The sequence below is a fragment of the Tripterygium wilfordii genome, chromosome 15, assembly GCF_013401445.1.
Source record: "Tripterygium wilfordii isolate XIE 37 chromosome 15, ASM1340144v1, whole genome shotgun sequence".
Taxonomy (NCBI): Eukaryota; Viridiplantae; Streptophyta; class Magnoliopsida; order Celastrales; family Celastraceae; genus Tripterygium; species Tripterygium wilfordii.
In genome coordinates, this window is record NC_052246.1 from 4,057,939 (window position 1) to 4,073,001 (window position 15,063).

A 15,063-nucleotide genomic window follows, 5' to 3' on the forward strand; every position below is an offset into this window, starting at 1 on the left:
ACCGCAACAAAACTTCTATCATACACGAACAAAACTTAGATGAAAGGATTCATCCCTAGCCAACATTTTAGTTCACACATTAAAAACATTTTCTTGGGAACAATCTTTTAGAATAATCGTGTTTCATACTGAAAAATATATATATATATATATATGAAAACTATTTTCCTCGAAATATAGCTCCTCGGCGCCAAAACCTAATCCATCCATCCTACGACATAATCACATATAAGGATCAATGACATTAAACTTCGCAAGTTTCAATACAGCATCAGCTGAACCATCTCAAAAATTAGATGGGTAAGTTCAAATTTTGTTTACAGTTGCTCCCAAAACAGCCACAGATTTCCCTGTATTCAAACAATTAAAAGTTAGTAGATACAATTTCGTCAAGTGTCGTAATCTCTAGTAATCGAGGAGAGAGCTAACCATCCAACTGTAATTAGCTAATCTCTTGGACAAAGTTTTGACGAAGATCCGGAATTGAAGAGATCTGAATTCTGAAAAAGAAAACAAAAGGAGAAGAAAATTCAACTTCTTATTTCAAGTACTGAGTAGAGAGCAATGACATCTAAACTGCATTCAGAACATCACAATGCCTGCCTACTTCCTCTTTGAGTAGAAAATTTTAATCAAGTGGCACCAAGCTGCTACATAGCAGAGCTTACTCAGTGACTAAATATATAGCCTCAAGAACATTGTTACAAAGGGCAGATACAACCTAAAAACAAAACCTAATTTTATACATCAAGCACAAACCCAATACTACAAGGAGATGAAAATTTTATAAGGAGATCTAAAGTAATATTACCAACAGTAACCTAAAGGTAACTGCTGGATGATAACAACACAGAGGTCCAAACCGAACCAGAGTGCACAACCAGTTCATTACCTTTATTAATACTAATAGCCATGAACATATTGCCCATGCATATAAAAGACACGAGAGTGTTCAGAACAATAAGTTGTCATATTTGACTGGCTTGCCTAACGTGGATGAGAATATGCAAGCAACTGTCCCCAAAGAGACCGTGGCATTCCATAGCTCCAACATTCATGAATATAAAACCACGAAATATAGAAGCACTAGAAATAGAGCAAGGCCGCAACCAAATTATTTAGTGATTAATAATGACAGTCTGTATGTCTCTGCAACTTACATGATTGCCCTGTACCTGTATTCGCATGCCTGCACAAGTAGAATGACAATGCAAATTCAGACCACGTTAAGCATTCAAAGAGAATTAACTTGTTACAAAAGATAGGTAAACCAAGACAAACGCATATAATTAGCAGTTCCATGACTACAGAAAAGCTAGTGCTGTACTTAACAGTGGTGATAATTACCAATGCTCAACTAAATTCACACATTATCTTCTCCCTGCCTCAGTACATCCGACCAGTGCACTCTGACGAGCCACAGTAACAAGTCTTCTTCTTAATATTGCCATCAGAATCATAAACCTGATCTATCATGTAATTGTAATGGTAAGTCAACTCCTTCAGTGGACGAATGTTCTCCGCGGCAAACAGCATAATGTGGGGAATCCTCTTGTCCTCGTGATCATAAAGGACATTTTGGGCATAAAGATTAGGAGAACAGCTATGGTTGATGAATCTCCCAACATTTCCATACTTTGCGGCATCAATGGTGAAGCCAACACATTCGACAACTTCATGGGAAGTTGATTGTGTCTCATGCATCATAGTTGAAAGTTCATTCCAAAGATTACCATCATTGTAGTTGTCCCCAATATCAAACAGATACTCATCATTACCAGTTCTTTTTTCAGCTTCATTCTCTTCAAGGAGCTCTCCTGCATACTCGCATATGAAACTACCTGAAGGAATAAAATCTAGAGATCTCACACCCCAGCCCCGAGATTCAGTTTTAAAAATCTCAAGCTGAAATTTGATACCTAGTTGGCTGACTCTATTATGGCAAGAGTGCGGACACTTGCAAGATGGACCACACTCATAGACAAGGGACTTTGCTTCAACAATAGCACCATTGTGGTTATATGGAATCTCACCTCCATTCTTGGCCACGCAACAACATTTTCCCGATTCTAAGCATCCATTCAAACAATCACATCCCTTGGGAGGAAGAGAGTGATACCAATCTGGATACATCATGCAAGTCACATACTCGAAGGATGGGGGCTTTTCATCATCTATTGTATTAACAGCAGATATGGGAATTGGCTCTTTCCCTAGTGAAATATCATCTACACAGATACCCTTGCGCACCTTAAATTTTTTTGACTGCTTAACTTCTTTCCATGCAAGCTCTGGCTGCCCTGGAATACGTGTTAACCTAAATTTAAAGACCTTACTACCATGTGGCTCTATTTGCTCCCAATAATGTTCAACCAAATATAACCCATCATATACATAAGTCCGACCTCTTGCATCCGAAGTACCAAAGGCCCAATCCTCACCGCGGATAACCCTTATGGGATTCTGTGCATTCTTACTATTTGCCAAAGCAAGATTCCCTTTTTCAAGCTTCTGATCTACATGTTCCTTATTGCCCACATTCCCGCCTGAGCCTGTATAAATTAAGACATCTGAGTCCAACTCATTATCATAGCCGCCAGAAGCTACAACACTTACAGCAAGAGAAATTCCTCCTTGCTTCACATAGTCTATGCCACCTTGAGTTAGTCGATGCATACCAATAATATTAAGCTCCACCCTGTACTGAAACTCATCACCAACTTCAACTCCTGGGACAGATCCAATTATTCTGTCTGGGTTAATATATCTGTTTTTATCCTTGAGAATTTTCGCTGCTTGACAATCAATCCTCTTGTGTCGATCTGCTGGCTTTGCTTCAGCTTCCTGCAAGAGCTTCCGACAGATAGCTTGGAACAGACGCAATGTCTCCCTCACCTTGTTTCGAGTGACAATCCCGTCACTATCATTACTTCTACCAATCAAACTAATGGGGCAGGATGGAGGAAGGCTCACATCAATATTATGTGCACCCACATGAGACACTTCATCCTGCCATGTAGAATTTTTAAAATCTGAGACAACTAGTTGATGGATAACTTGAAAAGCATTTTGAGTGGAAGATGAACTGGGCATAGCAAATGTCCCTCCAGATTTTACTGCTTTAACATTCCTTGGCTCAACAGCAGATTTAAATCTTTCTAGCAATAAAGGACGATGTTTCTTCCCTGTACTTTTAGCTATACCTCCAGCCACATTAGCTTTGGAGGGTCCTTTAGCCCGCCTCGAAGGAGAATTTGATGCAGCTATGAGACCTATTATGATCCTTCTTTCTGAGGTAAATTTCAAAACTTTAGAATCTTCATCTTGCAAATGATTATCAGATCCAGACACATCAGCAACATTCTGGTCAACAGTTTTAGCCCTCGTGAAACCAACAAAGTCTTTCCCGGCAACACTCTCATCCATTCTGACAGCAGTCTTCGGCTTTGTATTCTCCAGTGAGGAAATAATTTTATCTTGCTTCCTTATTCTTTTAGAAGGCCTCCCTTCAGATTCAACTTTAACTTCGTCCTTGACAGATTTAGGATAATATCCTTCCAATTTGCTAGCCTCATCATCTTCTCCGCCTACATCCACTCCCATTCCCTTCACATTAGTCTGAATTGTCCCTTTCAGTGGCTCATCTTCGCTATCAAATTTTTCTTGTCCCAAACACCTGTGTTCAGAAGAATCTAGAACTTCCATATCCTTTTCCTTGCTAAGACATGAAACATTTCTTCCACAATTTGGAGGGAAGTCTCTAACAGCAGAAACTCGTCTTCGAGGAGGATAACTTCTAACCAAAGTTTTCTCCAGATCATTCCCATTACGGTAAGCAGCGGAATCATCATGAAGTGGCAACAATCCCAAATCATTTGGTGGAACCAACTCTTCATCCAGAGCAGCATCATCAACCTGGCAAACATCATTTACTACGTCACATGTTTCTTGTTCAAAAGCTTTCAGTGGTGTAATCATTCTGGCATCATCCAAAGCTCCCACCCCCTCTGACAAATCTACTGCTTGCATTTGTTTCATATCCATTGACGTAAGCCCATATTTGGGATGTTCTGAACTCTTAAGCCTTTCAAATTCAGATTCAGAAGCATTTTGCTGCCCAGGCATTTCCTCACGAACTAAACTTTGCAGTACACTGGTGGACTGGGTCCCAAACCCAGTTTCAGATAGTTGAATATTACCATCTTTATACCTACCCTCTAATTCCTCGACGGCATTGTTAGGGGCCTCTTCTTTGTCTGGTCTCAAACTGATCCCAGCAGCAAAACGTCCACACCCTGGTGGGAAATCTCGAACAGCAGAAACTCTTCTCTGCTTGTACTTGGGCAGACCGATGTGTGAAGCAACATTATCATTTTCCATCATTTTTCTTCCTGAACTCCTCTCTGAAGAGCTACCACTGCTCAAGTTACCCACTCTTGTTGACTTTGCATGCACCACACTGTCCACAAACCCCATACCAACTCATGAAATAAACAATGAAGTGCCCAAAACCAACCTAAAAGCCAAAATAATTATCATTGACATAAGAGGAAGTCCCAGATTAAACAGAAATCAACACAAAACTTGCCACGATGCCCAATAAATCTAAAATTAAAAATAATTTTTTTTTTTCGAAATGAGGAAAAGCTTATGTTTTGCACAATTGAACCTCAGAGACTTGAAGTGGCCCCCCACCACCAGCATTAGTAAGACTGCAGGCCTATTCTTGCTATGGAGATTCTAACCAGGGTTGTCTCCAAGCTAGTCCAATTGATCCAGCCCTCGGGAGACAAGGGCCAAAGGTGCTATTAGTCCACAAATAGTTTATGACAAAAGAAGAAAATCCAATCAACTCAGTTGTTAATATCATGAGTTCCATTACTTTCACCAGCACCAGCCCATCACCATATACACCATGTAAATGTTGATTAACTCACACTCTCATAGCACCTGAGACAACCAAAAACCTAATCTCAAAGACTTGAATTCTGTTATTATTCCCGCATCCACTGGGATGGAGGACTTAAAATACAATATGAAACATAAGAATATAAAACTTATGAAATGTATGCAGGAGAAAAAAAAAACTGTTCAAAACGATGCGTAAAATACTTTGTGATACTCATACAAAAATACTTTGGTGTTATGATCAAACGCATAGCGAGGACATCAATACTGAGGGCGACAACGCAAACACCACGCCACCAACTAAATTTTCAATCCAACAAAAAATAGGAGACAAAATTCCCTAGAAAGAAACGAAAGCCGAATTAGATCTAGGGCATGAAGCATAAAGCGAGAATTGCAGAAAGCAAGTCACACAAGTAGACACACAATCAGAGAGAGGCAGAGAGACCGTACCGATGACCGCTATTGAGGAAAACTGACCGCCAGGGGAATATAGGGGAGTAAATCCAGATATTGAAACGGAAATGTATCGGTGAGAACGAGCTTGCAAGTTTTTTCCCAAGCCAGGAGCCAATTTCTGGTTTTCAAGATACAGACAGACGGACGGACATGACCAAAAATGGAAACAGCTTTATGCCTTTCGGTCTTCACTCTTCAGTAACCATGGGCTAGACTTGATGGGCTAAGCCCACTTATGTAAAATGAGCCCGAACCCAACTAGCGCCAACTTCACGGGCCTCTTTGTTGGTTTCTAACCGCCAGTTACATCGTCCAACGGCAACGCATCAAAATGGCGGGAACCGTTTTTTCAAAAAAAACCCCTAAAACGGCGGAAAAAGAAACCCAAATGGATGAGACGCAAGTGTCCTTTGGATATTAAGGATTTTTCGAGAAGACGAAGAACAGTGATCGGCTCAGCCAAGTATCATCATCTCGAGAAAACTGCTTTCCTCGGTCCCGCTTCCCCGGAGAGAGCGACGAATCCGTCTTCAGAGACGACCAAGAGGAGGAGTTCGAAGAGCTTCCCGTGGAATCCATGGCATCTTGATGGTCTCGCTACCAGAAAGCTCGGAGGGAAAGGAGGCTGATTATGGTAGCTAGCAGGATCCACTAGAAGGATCGATCCTTGCTGGCTCTGAGGAGCTGCGGTCGATCTAGAGTGGAACTGTGGAAGGAGAGCTCAAAAGCCAATAAAGTTATCGAATCCTCCATCTTCATATGAAACATTTGTTTCTACTCCTTTTTCCTCCTTGGGAATGAACTCCTGCGGAATAAGGGGCTTCCGTTTTCAAATCCAATAAAGTTACGGCCATCGAGCATTTTGTTTAGTTCAATGACCCGTGTGTTTGAAATTTGAATCTCATTTTCCTTTACGTACGTAACACAAAATTAAACTGCTGGGCATGCGGGTGGAGCTGATCTTGCATTATCACAATTAACTTCATCATCCCAACCTAAACTCCTCATCTCGCTCTACTAAAGTAATAAAACTGAAAAGCAAGCGAAGGGTGTTATTTACAAGTAATTTCTGCAATACCCAAGAACGAAAATTGCATCCATAACTCAGAATATTACCACCTCTTTTGCACTTTTGAGTTTTGAGCAATATATTACATCCTGTTGTCAACCTATACAAAAAAAAAAAAAAAAAAAAAAATCCACCCGAATTCATCTCTTGAAGCATTAAAGTGTTTGAGAAGATTGGGGGGAATTAAAAAGCAACCATCAAACCTCATTCACAAGCTTTTATGGACTTGATATGCAAAACAAGTTGCCCCTGTCATAACATCCAGCAGAACTGCATCTATTATTAGGCCAACTTACCAGGTATCATTTTAAAAACATCGCTAGGGACGAACAAGATGTGGGTATATACTGCTACTGCTAGTGCTCGCCTGTTGGCCAAAACTCATAGTTGGATTAAGGAGCTCTGCCTGTGGGAATGAGCTGTTAGAGGGCACATCCAGCAGCAGATCCTGATCAGGGCTTTCATCGACAAAATGGAGAGAGTCCAGCATAAGAGAGCTACTCTCAGGAGGCAATGCAAATAGGCTTCTTGGACTAAAGCAAGAGCCATCATTGTCTATGGGTTCTTTGCTTTCATAGGACGCTTTCGTGATAACCCTTTTAGGGCTCCTCATCACACCCTTTGCTTCTGAAAGATGAAATATAATTTTGAGAACAGTTCCATGCAAACTATGTATATGTTTAAGCACTCAGCATTAATATTCACTGAAAAGAAGAAGCAAGTTCTATAGAATAACATAAAAATTGTCTCAAACAAATCCCTATCATTTGAACTATAGGAAAGGATGCGAAGCACTGTTCATTTTTTCCGATGAAAAGAGATATATAAACCATCAATATCAATGGCCGTATATTGCTGCTCCATTAGAAAAGCTATCAGTCTTATCTTTCAAGACCTGAAACATTGTGATGTCAATACTAATGTCAGCTCCAGAAGGATGATTAGGATGGATTTACATATGCAATCTCAGTTTTAGCTGGTTATGTGTCATCGGTGTTCAACTACGCTTCATTTTACAATACATGTTTTTCCTTCAAATTGAAAACCAGGATACCCAAAGATGATAAACGAAAGGTAACAGAAATGATGACAGATTGTTTTCGGAAATCTAGCTTCAGTCATTTCGGTCCAATGTCACACAGATTGACACTTGAATCCATACAAAATATACATTATAATCAAGCAGACACTCTTCCAGCTATTTGCTGTGAGACGTGTTATTTAACCTTTTGAAATGTCAAAGCTTAGCCCATGCTAGCATATTTGCTTCAACCTTAGGTCCTCAACAATAAGCTCAACTCCATTATATGATATACTCAGGCCAAAGATTTGACTGACCTGGAATTTTATAATTTTGACTGTCACGTGATCTCTTGACGATAACTGAACTATGCCATGCTATGCCATTTGGACCTGTTCCAACAAGTTTTCCAGGGCAATTCTTAAGTTTCTGCAGTCAAAAAAAAAAAGAAAGAACGGTAGGTAGGTAGCAATGCAACTTGATTCCACTCTCCAAATAATTATTGGTAGATGTTATTTTCATCCAATAAAACTTGTATGTGCAGAAAGCAACTCAAACCTTCAGCTGATGATAATGTTCCACCCATTTGTATTTCGTTAAATTGAATAACGCAAGCCTTTTCAAAGTCTTACAGTCTTCAGTCTTTACACCTGAAAAGGAGATATCAAACACTCCTTCTGCCAGTAGTTGCTGAAAGGAAGACAAGTTCTCTTTGAATTGAGGACTATCGAACATGTTTCCAAGGCTGCAAATGCAACAATACAGCGGAATTAATAGATCACGCCTCAACTTCTTGGGAACTTGCTTATTCAGTTTCATGAAATTGATTGGACATAAATTCTATCCTTGTACAGTAAAAAATCTACACTTATTTTTTTCAGTTGACATAAACCCCTTCTGAAATATTATATTTGAATGCAAAGTCCTAGGGCAATTGAATGTCAAGACTCAAGAGTTATTGAATGTCAAGACTCAAGAGTTATGACTCAAGCTACACTTAACACTGCAAATATTGAAGTAATACACCTATAAGTGCAACTTTGAATAGGATAGCTAACCTAAAAACAATGCATTTTGTCTCTTAAATGACTTACAATTCAGAAAATACTGGCAGTGATTAAAAAATAGAAAATCGAATGAATGTCATATACCAACCTATCAGGGACTTTGGCGGTATCAGGTGAAGGTAAATATTTAAATAACTGCTGCTGCTCCTCACTTGACAAGTTTTTTGCGAACTCCTCGAAGTTAAGAATATCCTACACCAAAATCAAACAATAACTATGATATGCTAAAGCGCACTAAAGATGAACATGTTTCGAACATTACTCAATTCAAGAATAAATATCACTTTCCAGCTGGAGAAACGCTAAGAGATAGGCAAGAACCACAAATATCATTTGAGAGAGAGAGAATGTTATATTCAGATATTACAATGGACAACAAATATACACCATTGAAAACATTTTTTTAGGTGATGATACAAGTTTTTCTCTTCTGAAGAACATTCACATCAATATAGACACTAACTTCCAGATTATTGAGAAACCATGTGCAATGTTCAAAAACAGTTCACAGTATCAGATAGTACGTAAGTAATAACTCATGCTCTATATGATTCTAAAAGAGCCACTTATTACTTAGTCGATATTTTCTTTTGCTAAAAGCAAGCATATCATCAGATAATAACATGATGTTTGACAAAATTGGCACCAAAGGATGAAAGCTTACATTGAAATCTATATTACACAGTGGTGAACTACGACTTCCCAAAAGTTGTTGTTTCTCTTGCTGAATCTTGTCCCTGAAATTCCAAAAAAAAAAAAGGAACAATTAACCATGTTGAGAGTAATATTCTTTTTTCAATTTCTTCTTTTCTTGTATAGTAGGAATAACTAAAATGTATCTCTTCTGCTTTTACTTCAGGCCAATGCTTCAAAAACATTTGCATCCCATATCATGCAATAAATCCACAAACCAACCTCCTTGTAACATGATTCACAACTTACAATAACTCTAGAATTTGTCGAAAATTACACAACCGAGGCAGTCCAGTATTTTTGCTCCATGTTTAAAGCCTATATAACCAGTGACCACCAATCCCCATGTATGTATTAATTGATGTGTTGCATTGTATCTTTCAGAGACAGCATGGATTACAATTTCATATTTGAGCTAAAAGCTAAAACCTAATTTACAATTACTAACAAACAATTGGCTAAAATTCTTCTGCAAGTCCTAATACTATGTATCAATACCTTTTCGGTTGCTGTAGTTGCATCCCTTGTCCCATAGCTTGCTTAGCCTTTTCAATCACATAACTTGATGCGTTGACACTCGTATTCACATTATCTATAGGAAGGGTAACAGAACGTGAATATGCCTCATTTGACGAGTATTGTCTGTTTTCAACTGACAGAGAACTTGCTTCAGATTCCTCATCTTTAGCTATTGAGCTAGGATGTCTAATGAGAACGCTTCCATGTCCTATCTCAACCGAAACCATTGGTGTTTCGCTCTCAAAAAGCAAATCCTCTTCAGAAGATCCAGAGAAGTATGAAGACTGTTGCTCATGCAAAATAGTATACAAGTCCCTTGTAAGTTTCTCAACAGGAGAAGGCTTTGGACGATTGAAACAGGTCCTCTTCCTAGAGGGAACTGTGGAGTCCCACACAACTGACTGAGCTGGACCTGCAAAAATGTCGAAGAAGCTGCTTAAAGACAACATAATGGGGCAAAATAGTAATGCAAATTTACATCAGAGTCCTTTACCATCAAAAATTGTGCTGACAAAGAAAGCAATAAGTCCTGAGCTACTTACTGAATCTGCTTACAGTAATAGACTGCCTTAAATAGGTATGCCTTAGGGAAAGCCTGAGAATATGCTACCGTTAAATAATCAATTAATTAAAAAATCTTTGATTAAGAAACCTCAAGGACACATTTTGGCTCCTGTTAGCAACGGAAATCATCATTGGCGAAGGCATGTGCAGTGTGCCACAATGATAATTACAAGGATTAAAAATAGTTCAACTCCCATATGCAGATTTTCCATAGTATGCAACATATAACTAACTAAACTTCATTCTATCAGTCAAAATAAAAAAAATTATCTCAGTTGTAGAGTCAAGCAGATGCTAATGCAAATTTTCAGCTGATATTTAACCTGTCAAATCACTAGCATCCCCACTGCCAAATTGAGCACAGCTTTCAGAGTTAGATATCGCTGAACCAGAACTTGATCCATTACCAGTATCTTCATCTACAACCTTCCGGAAACCCTGGCTGTAGTCAGGGGCAAACCCTCCATTTATGATGCTATCAGGATTTAGCTTTCGTTTTAGAAGTTTCAGTTCTTTGTTCTTATTTATAGATATGCTCTTCATTCTAGACACCCTATGATCCTCATAATCATCAGGGTCGGCACGAGCATGAAGTGGAGTATAGTTTGCAAGAGTTCCCTTTGTCCGCCATCGAGATCCACATGCATTGCACAATACTGGCTTGTCAGGAGGCCCATTGCGCCAGAGAGGGGTGCCTGTTCCAAAGCTTGGTTGTCAACAATTGATGCATATTTAAAAAAACACTGTTTACAAGAATTCCTAAACTTAAAGCTGTAATGTCTGTGGAAAAAGAGAACTAGGCTCATCCACAACAAGAAAAAGAATACAAGAGTCAAGTAATACAGAAAATCACTAAAACAAATATTCAAAGAAAGTGAATTGTGTTTATCGATATCAGAGAAGCAAAGGTTCAAAATAAGAGAAGTAGCTGCATGCCATGGAACAAGCACTAGTCAGCTATTGCTTATGTGTGAATTTTTTTTTTTTTCGTTCACACTGCAGTTGGAAAATACATCTAGCATTTTATTCAACTGAACATGCCATGAAACAAGCACTAGTTGTAACCACTTGCTTCCCACACATACTACCAGCTTAGATGGCTAACCGGCCATGTTGTGGTGTTCAGTATCAGTAGAACCTGCAGAAAAAATATTCAGCAGTGCCAGATGTTGCTTGTCCAAAGCTTCAAAACTCTATCAAAAGGGAGGTTAAAGCATAAAAGTATGATGCGGAAATTATAGGTCTTTGTATAAGAAACAACACCTACTTATAAAGAGGATGATGGACCGAAAGAAAGATACTTTAGGAATTTGGTAACAAGAATAAAGCTTTCTTGCAGCATTGAACACAAATAACTTCAAGAAGTGGCTTCCAGATGAGTTGGGGTGTTGAGGGTGCAGTAGAGAGAATGGTTTTGGAATGATTAGCTCATTGTGTAGTTACTCCAACATTTAGAACCCATAGAAAGCTCTATCCCACTACTTTTTCAGAAATTGAACTGAAGTGCTTCAAGAAACAAAGCCACAAGCCTAAAAAAGAGGCTCACAAGTCCAGTGCACAGGGAGAGAAAATGGTTCAGAACAACTCGTGGACTAATTGCTTAGCAGTACCAATCGCCCAGACTATAATTTTAAGAAAAAGAACACGAGAAATGTCTATCAAAGAACTAAAATGAATGTGGAAAGTTGTGTCATAGGGGTTAATCTTTCTGGGATTGATCCTTGATTTAGTGAAACAAAACGCAATCAAGAACAGCATTCTAACTTGGTATTTTGGGGTTTATAAGCCATTTAAGAGGCAATGTGAAGACTATACAAATCAAATATAGACTTTGTAAATCCCCAGTATCCAACGAACTGAAGACTCAATTTGGCCTGGTAGGATATGTTGAAATTTCGACCAAAAACTGCAACCAAGAGATAAAAGGTTGAGAAAATGCAATTAGAGGAATTGGAAGCAACTGAATTCAATAACTAAGTCAAGCTCAATCCAATATAAGTATCCAAATACACTTGGACACCTCTGCTTCAAAACACATATAGCAACACAATTAACATACAGAAACAACTCATTCTAAATTTATTGACTTTGCCCAGTTAAAATCCTCTCTTTTGCGTATAATTATTCATTTCATGGCAGAACATTTTTCAAGCAGACATTCATTCAGATGAAACGAAATAGACAACCCAGGTTTTCCTCGTATATTAAAAGAAACAAAATGGAGAAACAATAACTCACTGGTAACTCCACAGTGATAGCAAGGCCCTTGCTTGCCCATCTTTCTCTCTTTTCCTTATCGTGAAAAGGTAAAAATCCGAAGAAATTCACAACAAAAAGGAAGAAAAACTAATTTATATCCAAAGAGGCTACAGGAGAAAATCAAAAAATAAATAGAAAATTTGTGAGAAATACTATGGTTATCTTGAAGCCTCTTATAGCATACTTCTGGGTTAGAACTTAGAAGGCCTTTTGGCAACAAACCCGGAAAGAGAATTCACAAAAGAGAGCAAAAGCCAAGAAACCCAGAAGAGTTTGTGTCAAACAGTCCAAAGAAAATCAAAAAACAGCCAAAAAAAAAATCAATCACTCGGAAATAAACAGGAATTTTCTTTGTTTCTATGGAGATCTCTTAGCTGGGAATCTGTACAATCCAATTGAGAAAAGAAAAGTCCATTGAGAGAGGAATCTAATAAATGGCAGTGAAAAGGAGGAAGGTGAAATTGAGGGAGGAGAGTGTGTCTGTATGTATAATGCAATGTATGACCTGACTTGACCTCCTTGTGGTTGCATTGTTTATGAAGTAAATGTTTCAGCTTTTTTTGCTTTATTTATTTGTTATTATTATTGAAAGGATTTAGTTTTTTTTTTCCCATCTTATTCAGAAAAAAAAATATATTAATTATCTTTTAACTGATAAGAGGGTAGAGGAATATTATTGCACATATCCTGCTGACTATGGACTTTTTCTCCACTATTGCTAATAACTTTTCAAGACTCCATAAAATAAATCAAAATTCTCAAGGCATTGTTTTCTAAGTGGGGTCTACAATTTTTTAGCTAAAACTCACTACAATTCATTCCAAAATCATGTTAAATTATAAATATTTTTTTCCCAAAAATGACATATTAGAGTTTAGAATTTAATGTTTAAAATTTAAGATAATTTAGAGAATCAATTGGGTGATAATCTAGTGGTCAATCTCTTTGGATCAAATTATATGGATTCGCAAGACCATGAATTTGATTTCTATTAGGAGAAATATCATTGTAGTCACTCGTTGAGCTTTGGTCAACTTACTATATTGTTAGGTGATAAATTTTTGTATGCGTATATCAGACTGCTCGAGTTTAGGCATATATTCATGATTTTCTTAGTATCAATGAAAGAGATTTAGAAAGAAAATTTGAAAATGCGAAAAGCAGAAAAAGGAGAGAGAAAGTGGAAACAAGAGGATTTTGTTTTTGGTTGGGTTCCCTACTTATCTCTCTATCTAATTTTCGAGGAATAATAAAAAAAAATGGTAATTTCTTACGTGTATGTGGTGACATTGTGTTGATAAATACTGAGTAGTGAGTGGGTCTCTTAAAACAAAAAATAAAATAAAAAAGAAAAGCGGACATTTTGCCTTAAAGTCACCGCCCCCGCGTGATGATTCGTGGTGACAAGTGACAACCCCCATTTTGTCACCGTTCGATTTGGTTTAAGAATTGTAAATTTGGGACCCACATAGCTTAATTTGCGTCGTCATTTTGGACCAATTAAGCAATCAATAGCGGCTGTTACTCATAATATTCAAATCCTATGTGGTTTTAGTATAACCACAGCAAAAGACCAATCTCCAAGGCAACAAACACCATAAAAAATAAATAAAAATAAAAATAAAAAAGACAGAATTACTAATTTCCCCTTCCCCAAAATTTATTTTTTGCCAAAATTTTTTTTTAAAAAATGAAAAAAAAAAAGAGAGAGAAAAAAATATTTGTTTTGTCCATTATGCATAGTGGGTATCACCTCTTTTGTTAGCTTTTTTAACTGCTTCTTCTTTTATTAAATATCACAGTATTGATGGGATTTTGGAGTTGGCATAAAGTCTAAAAATTTCACTATGAGGAGAGGGGAGGGTCCATTCAAAGTTTTCTAACCACTGGATTCGACTGGACCGGACTGGACTGGGAAGGGGAAGGTTCCTTTTCATCAAAGGATTTTGACCCCAACAAAACCAGCAAGCACACGACTCACCATGTCTGTTATTATCATATTAGATAATCTATGATTCACATTGGACGGCTGTGATTGAATTATCAACCACTGGAGGAGTGGGTCAAATAAGCCAAAAGGTTAAGCCAAGGAGTAATATGACTTGATGATCCTATTTATTATAAAATAATCAACTCTACACAAATGCGAAGAGGGAGAGGCATACCATATTGTTATGTGTGTGTATGTATGTATGTATGAAGAAGAATATGCTGAGATGTTGAAACGGACGGTCCAGATTGGTTCAATTATGACTTTATTGGTGGGTGAATTGGTGATCCAGATGGAATCCGGGTTGTGTAGATTTTTTACGAAGATGACTTCAGCGGGTCCCACATGATCAATCAAAGATCTATCTTTTATGGGACCAGTGCATTGTAGGGCTACGAAGCTGGAGTGCATGATTAAAGCAGTGAGGTGCCCCATAGAGAAGCCTTTGTATCTTTCAATATTAATTTTAGGTGGAACCAGAAAGAAAGAAGCCGTGGCTGCGATGATGAAGACC

General features: G+C 38.0%; 2 protein-coding genes across 7 annotated transcripts; both read right to left on the reverse strand.

The window, feature by feature from the left end:
- Positions 1-40: 40 nt before the first annotated feature.
- Positions 41-5,525, reverse strand: LOC120017272 (histone-lysine N-methyltransferase, H3 lysine-9 specific SUVH6-like). Of its 5 annotated transcripts, XM_038870440.1 has the most exons (7): positions 5,362-5,525; positions 5,129-5,248; positions 4,670-4,950; positions 1,348-4,516; positions 1,161-1,189; positions 430-500; positions 41-350 (listed from the first exon to the last, which is right to left on the reverse strand). In XM_038870440.1, exon 4 carries the CDS (start codon positions 4,474-4,476, stop codon positions 1,387-1,389), a length of 3,090 nt encoding a protein of 1,029 aa, XP_038726368.1. In that variant the 5' UTR covers positions 4,477-4,516; positions 4,670-4,950; positions 5,129-5,248; positions 5,362-5,525; the 3' UTR covers positions 41-350; positions 430-500; positions 1,161-1,189; positions 1,348-1,386. The 5 variants fall into 5 exon arrangements, with proteins under 5 accessions (XP_038726368.1, XP_038726369.1, XP_038726371.1 ...); XM_038870441.1 differs by lacking the exon at positions 5,129-5,248; XM_038870443.1 differs by lacking the exons at positions 4,670-4,950; positions 5,129-5,248 and having other exon boundaries at positions 1,348-4,459.
- Positions 5,526-6,458: 933 nt separating this feature from the next.
- LOC120017273 (GATA transcription factor 26-like) lies at positions 6,459-13,074 on the reverse strand. 2 transcript variants are annotated; one of them, XM_038870444.1, is made up of 8 exons: positions 12,539-13,071; positions 10,624-10,995; positions 9,716-10,148; positions 9,189-9,261; positions 8,613-8,716; positions 8,016-8,202; positions 7,775-7,886; positions 6,459-7,063 (listed from the first exon to the last, which is right to left on the reverse strand). In XM_038870444.1, exons 1-8 carry the CDS (start codon positions 12,576-12,578, stop codon positions 6,756-6,758), a joined length of 1,629 nt encoding a protein of 542 aa, XP_038726372.1. In that variant the 5' UTR covers positions 12,579-13,071; the 3' UTR covers positions 6,459-6,755. The 2 variants fall into 2 exon arrangements, with proteins under 2 accessions (XP_038726372.1, XP_038726373.1); XM_038870445.1 differs by lacking the exon at positions 6,459-7,063 and adding an exon at positions 7,245-7,331 and having other exon boundaries at positions 12,539-13,074.
- Between the last annotated feature and the right edge of the window lie 1,989 nt (positions 13,075-15,063).

Excerpts from the sequence above, each read along its gene's own strand:
- LOC120017273 (XM_038870444.1), bottom strand. The coding sequence starts at position 12,578 with ATGGGCAAGCAAGGGCCTTGCTATCACTGTGGAGTTACCA. Across the intron at positions 7,887-8,015 it reads AACATTATCATCAGCTGAAG|AAACTTAAGAATTGCCCTGG; the intron begins GTTTGAGTTGCT and ends TTTTGACTGCAG. Across the intron at positions 7,064-7,774 it reads TCAAAATTATAAAATTCCAG|AAGCAAAGGGTGTGATGAGG; the intron begins GTCAGTCAAATC and ends TTCATCTTTCAG.
- LOC120017272 (XM_038870442.1), bottom strand. The coding sequence starts at position 4,476 with ATGGGGTTTGTGGACAGTGTGGTGCATGCAAAGTCAACAAGAGTGGGT.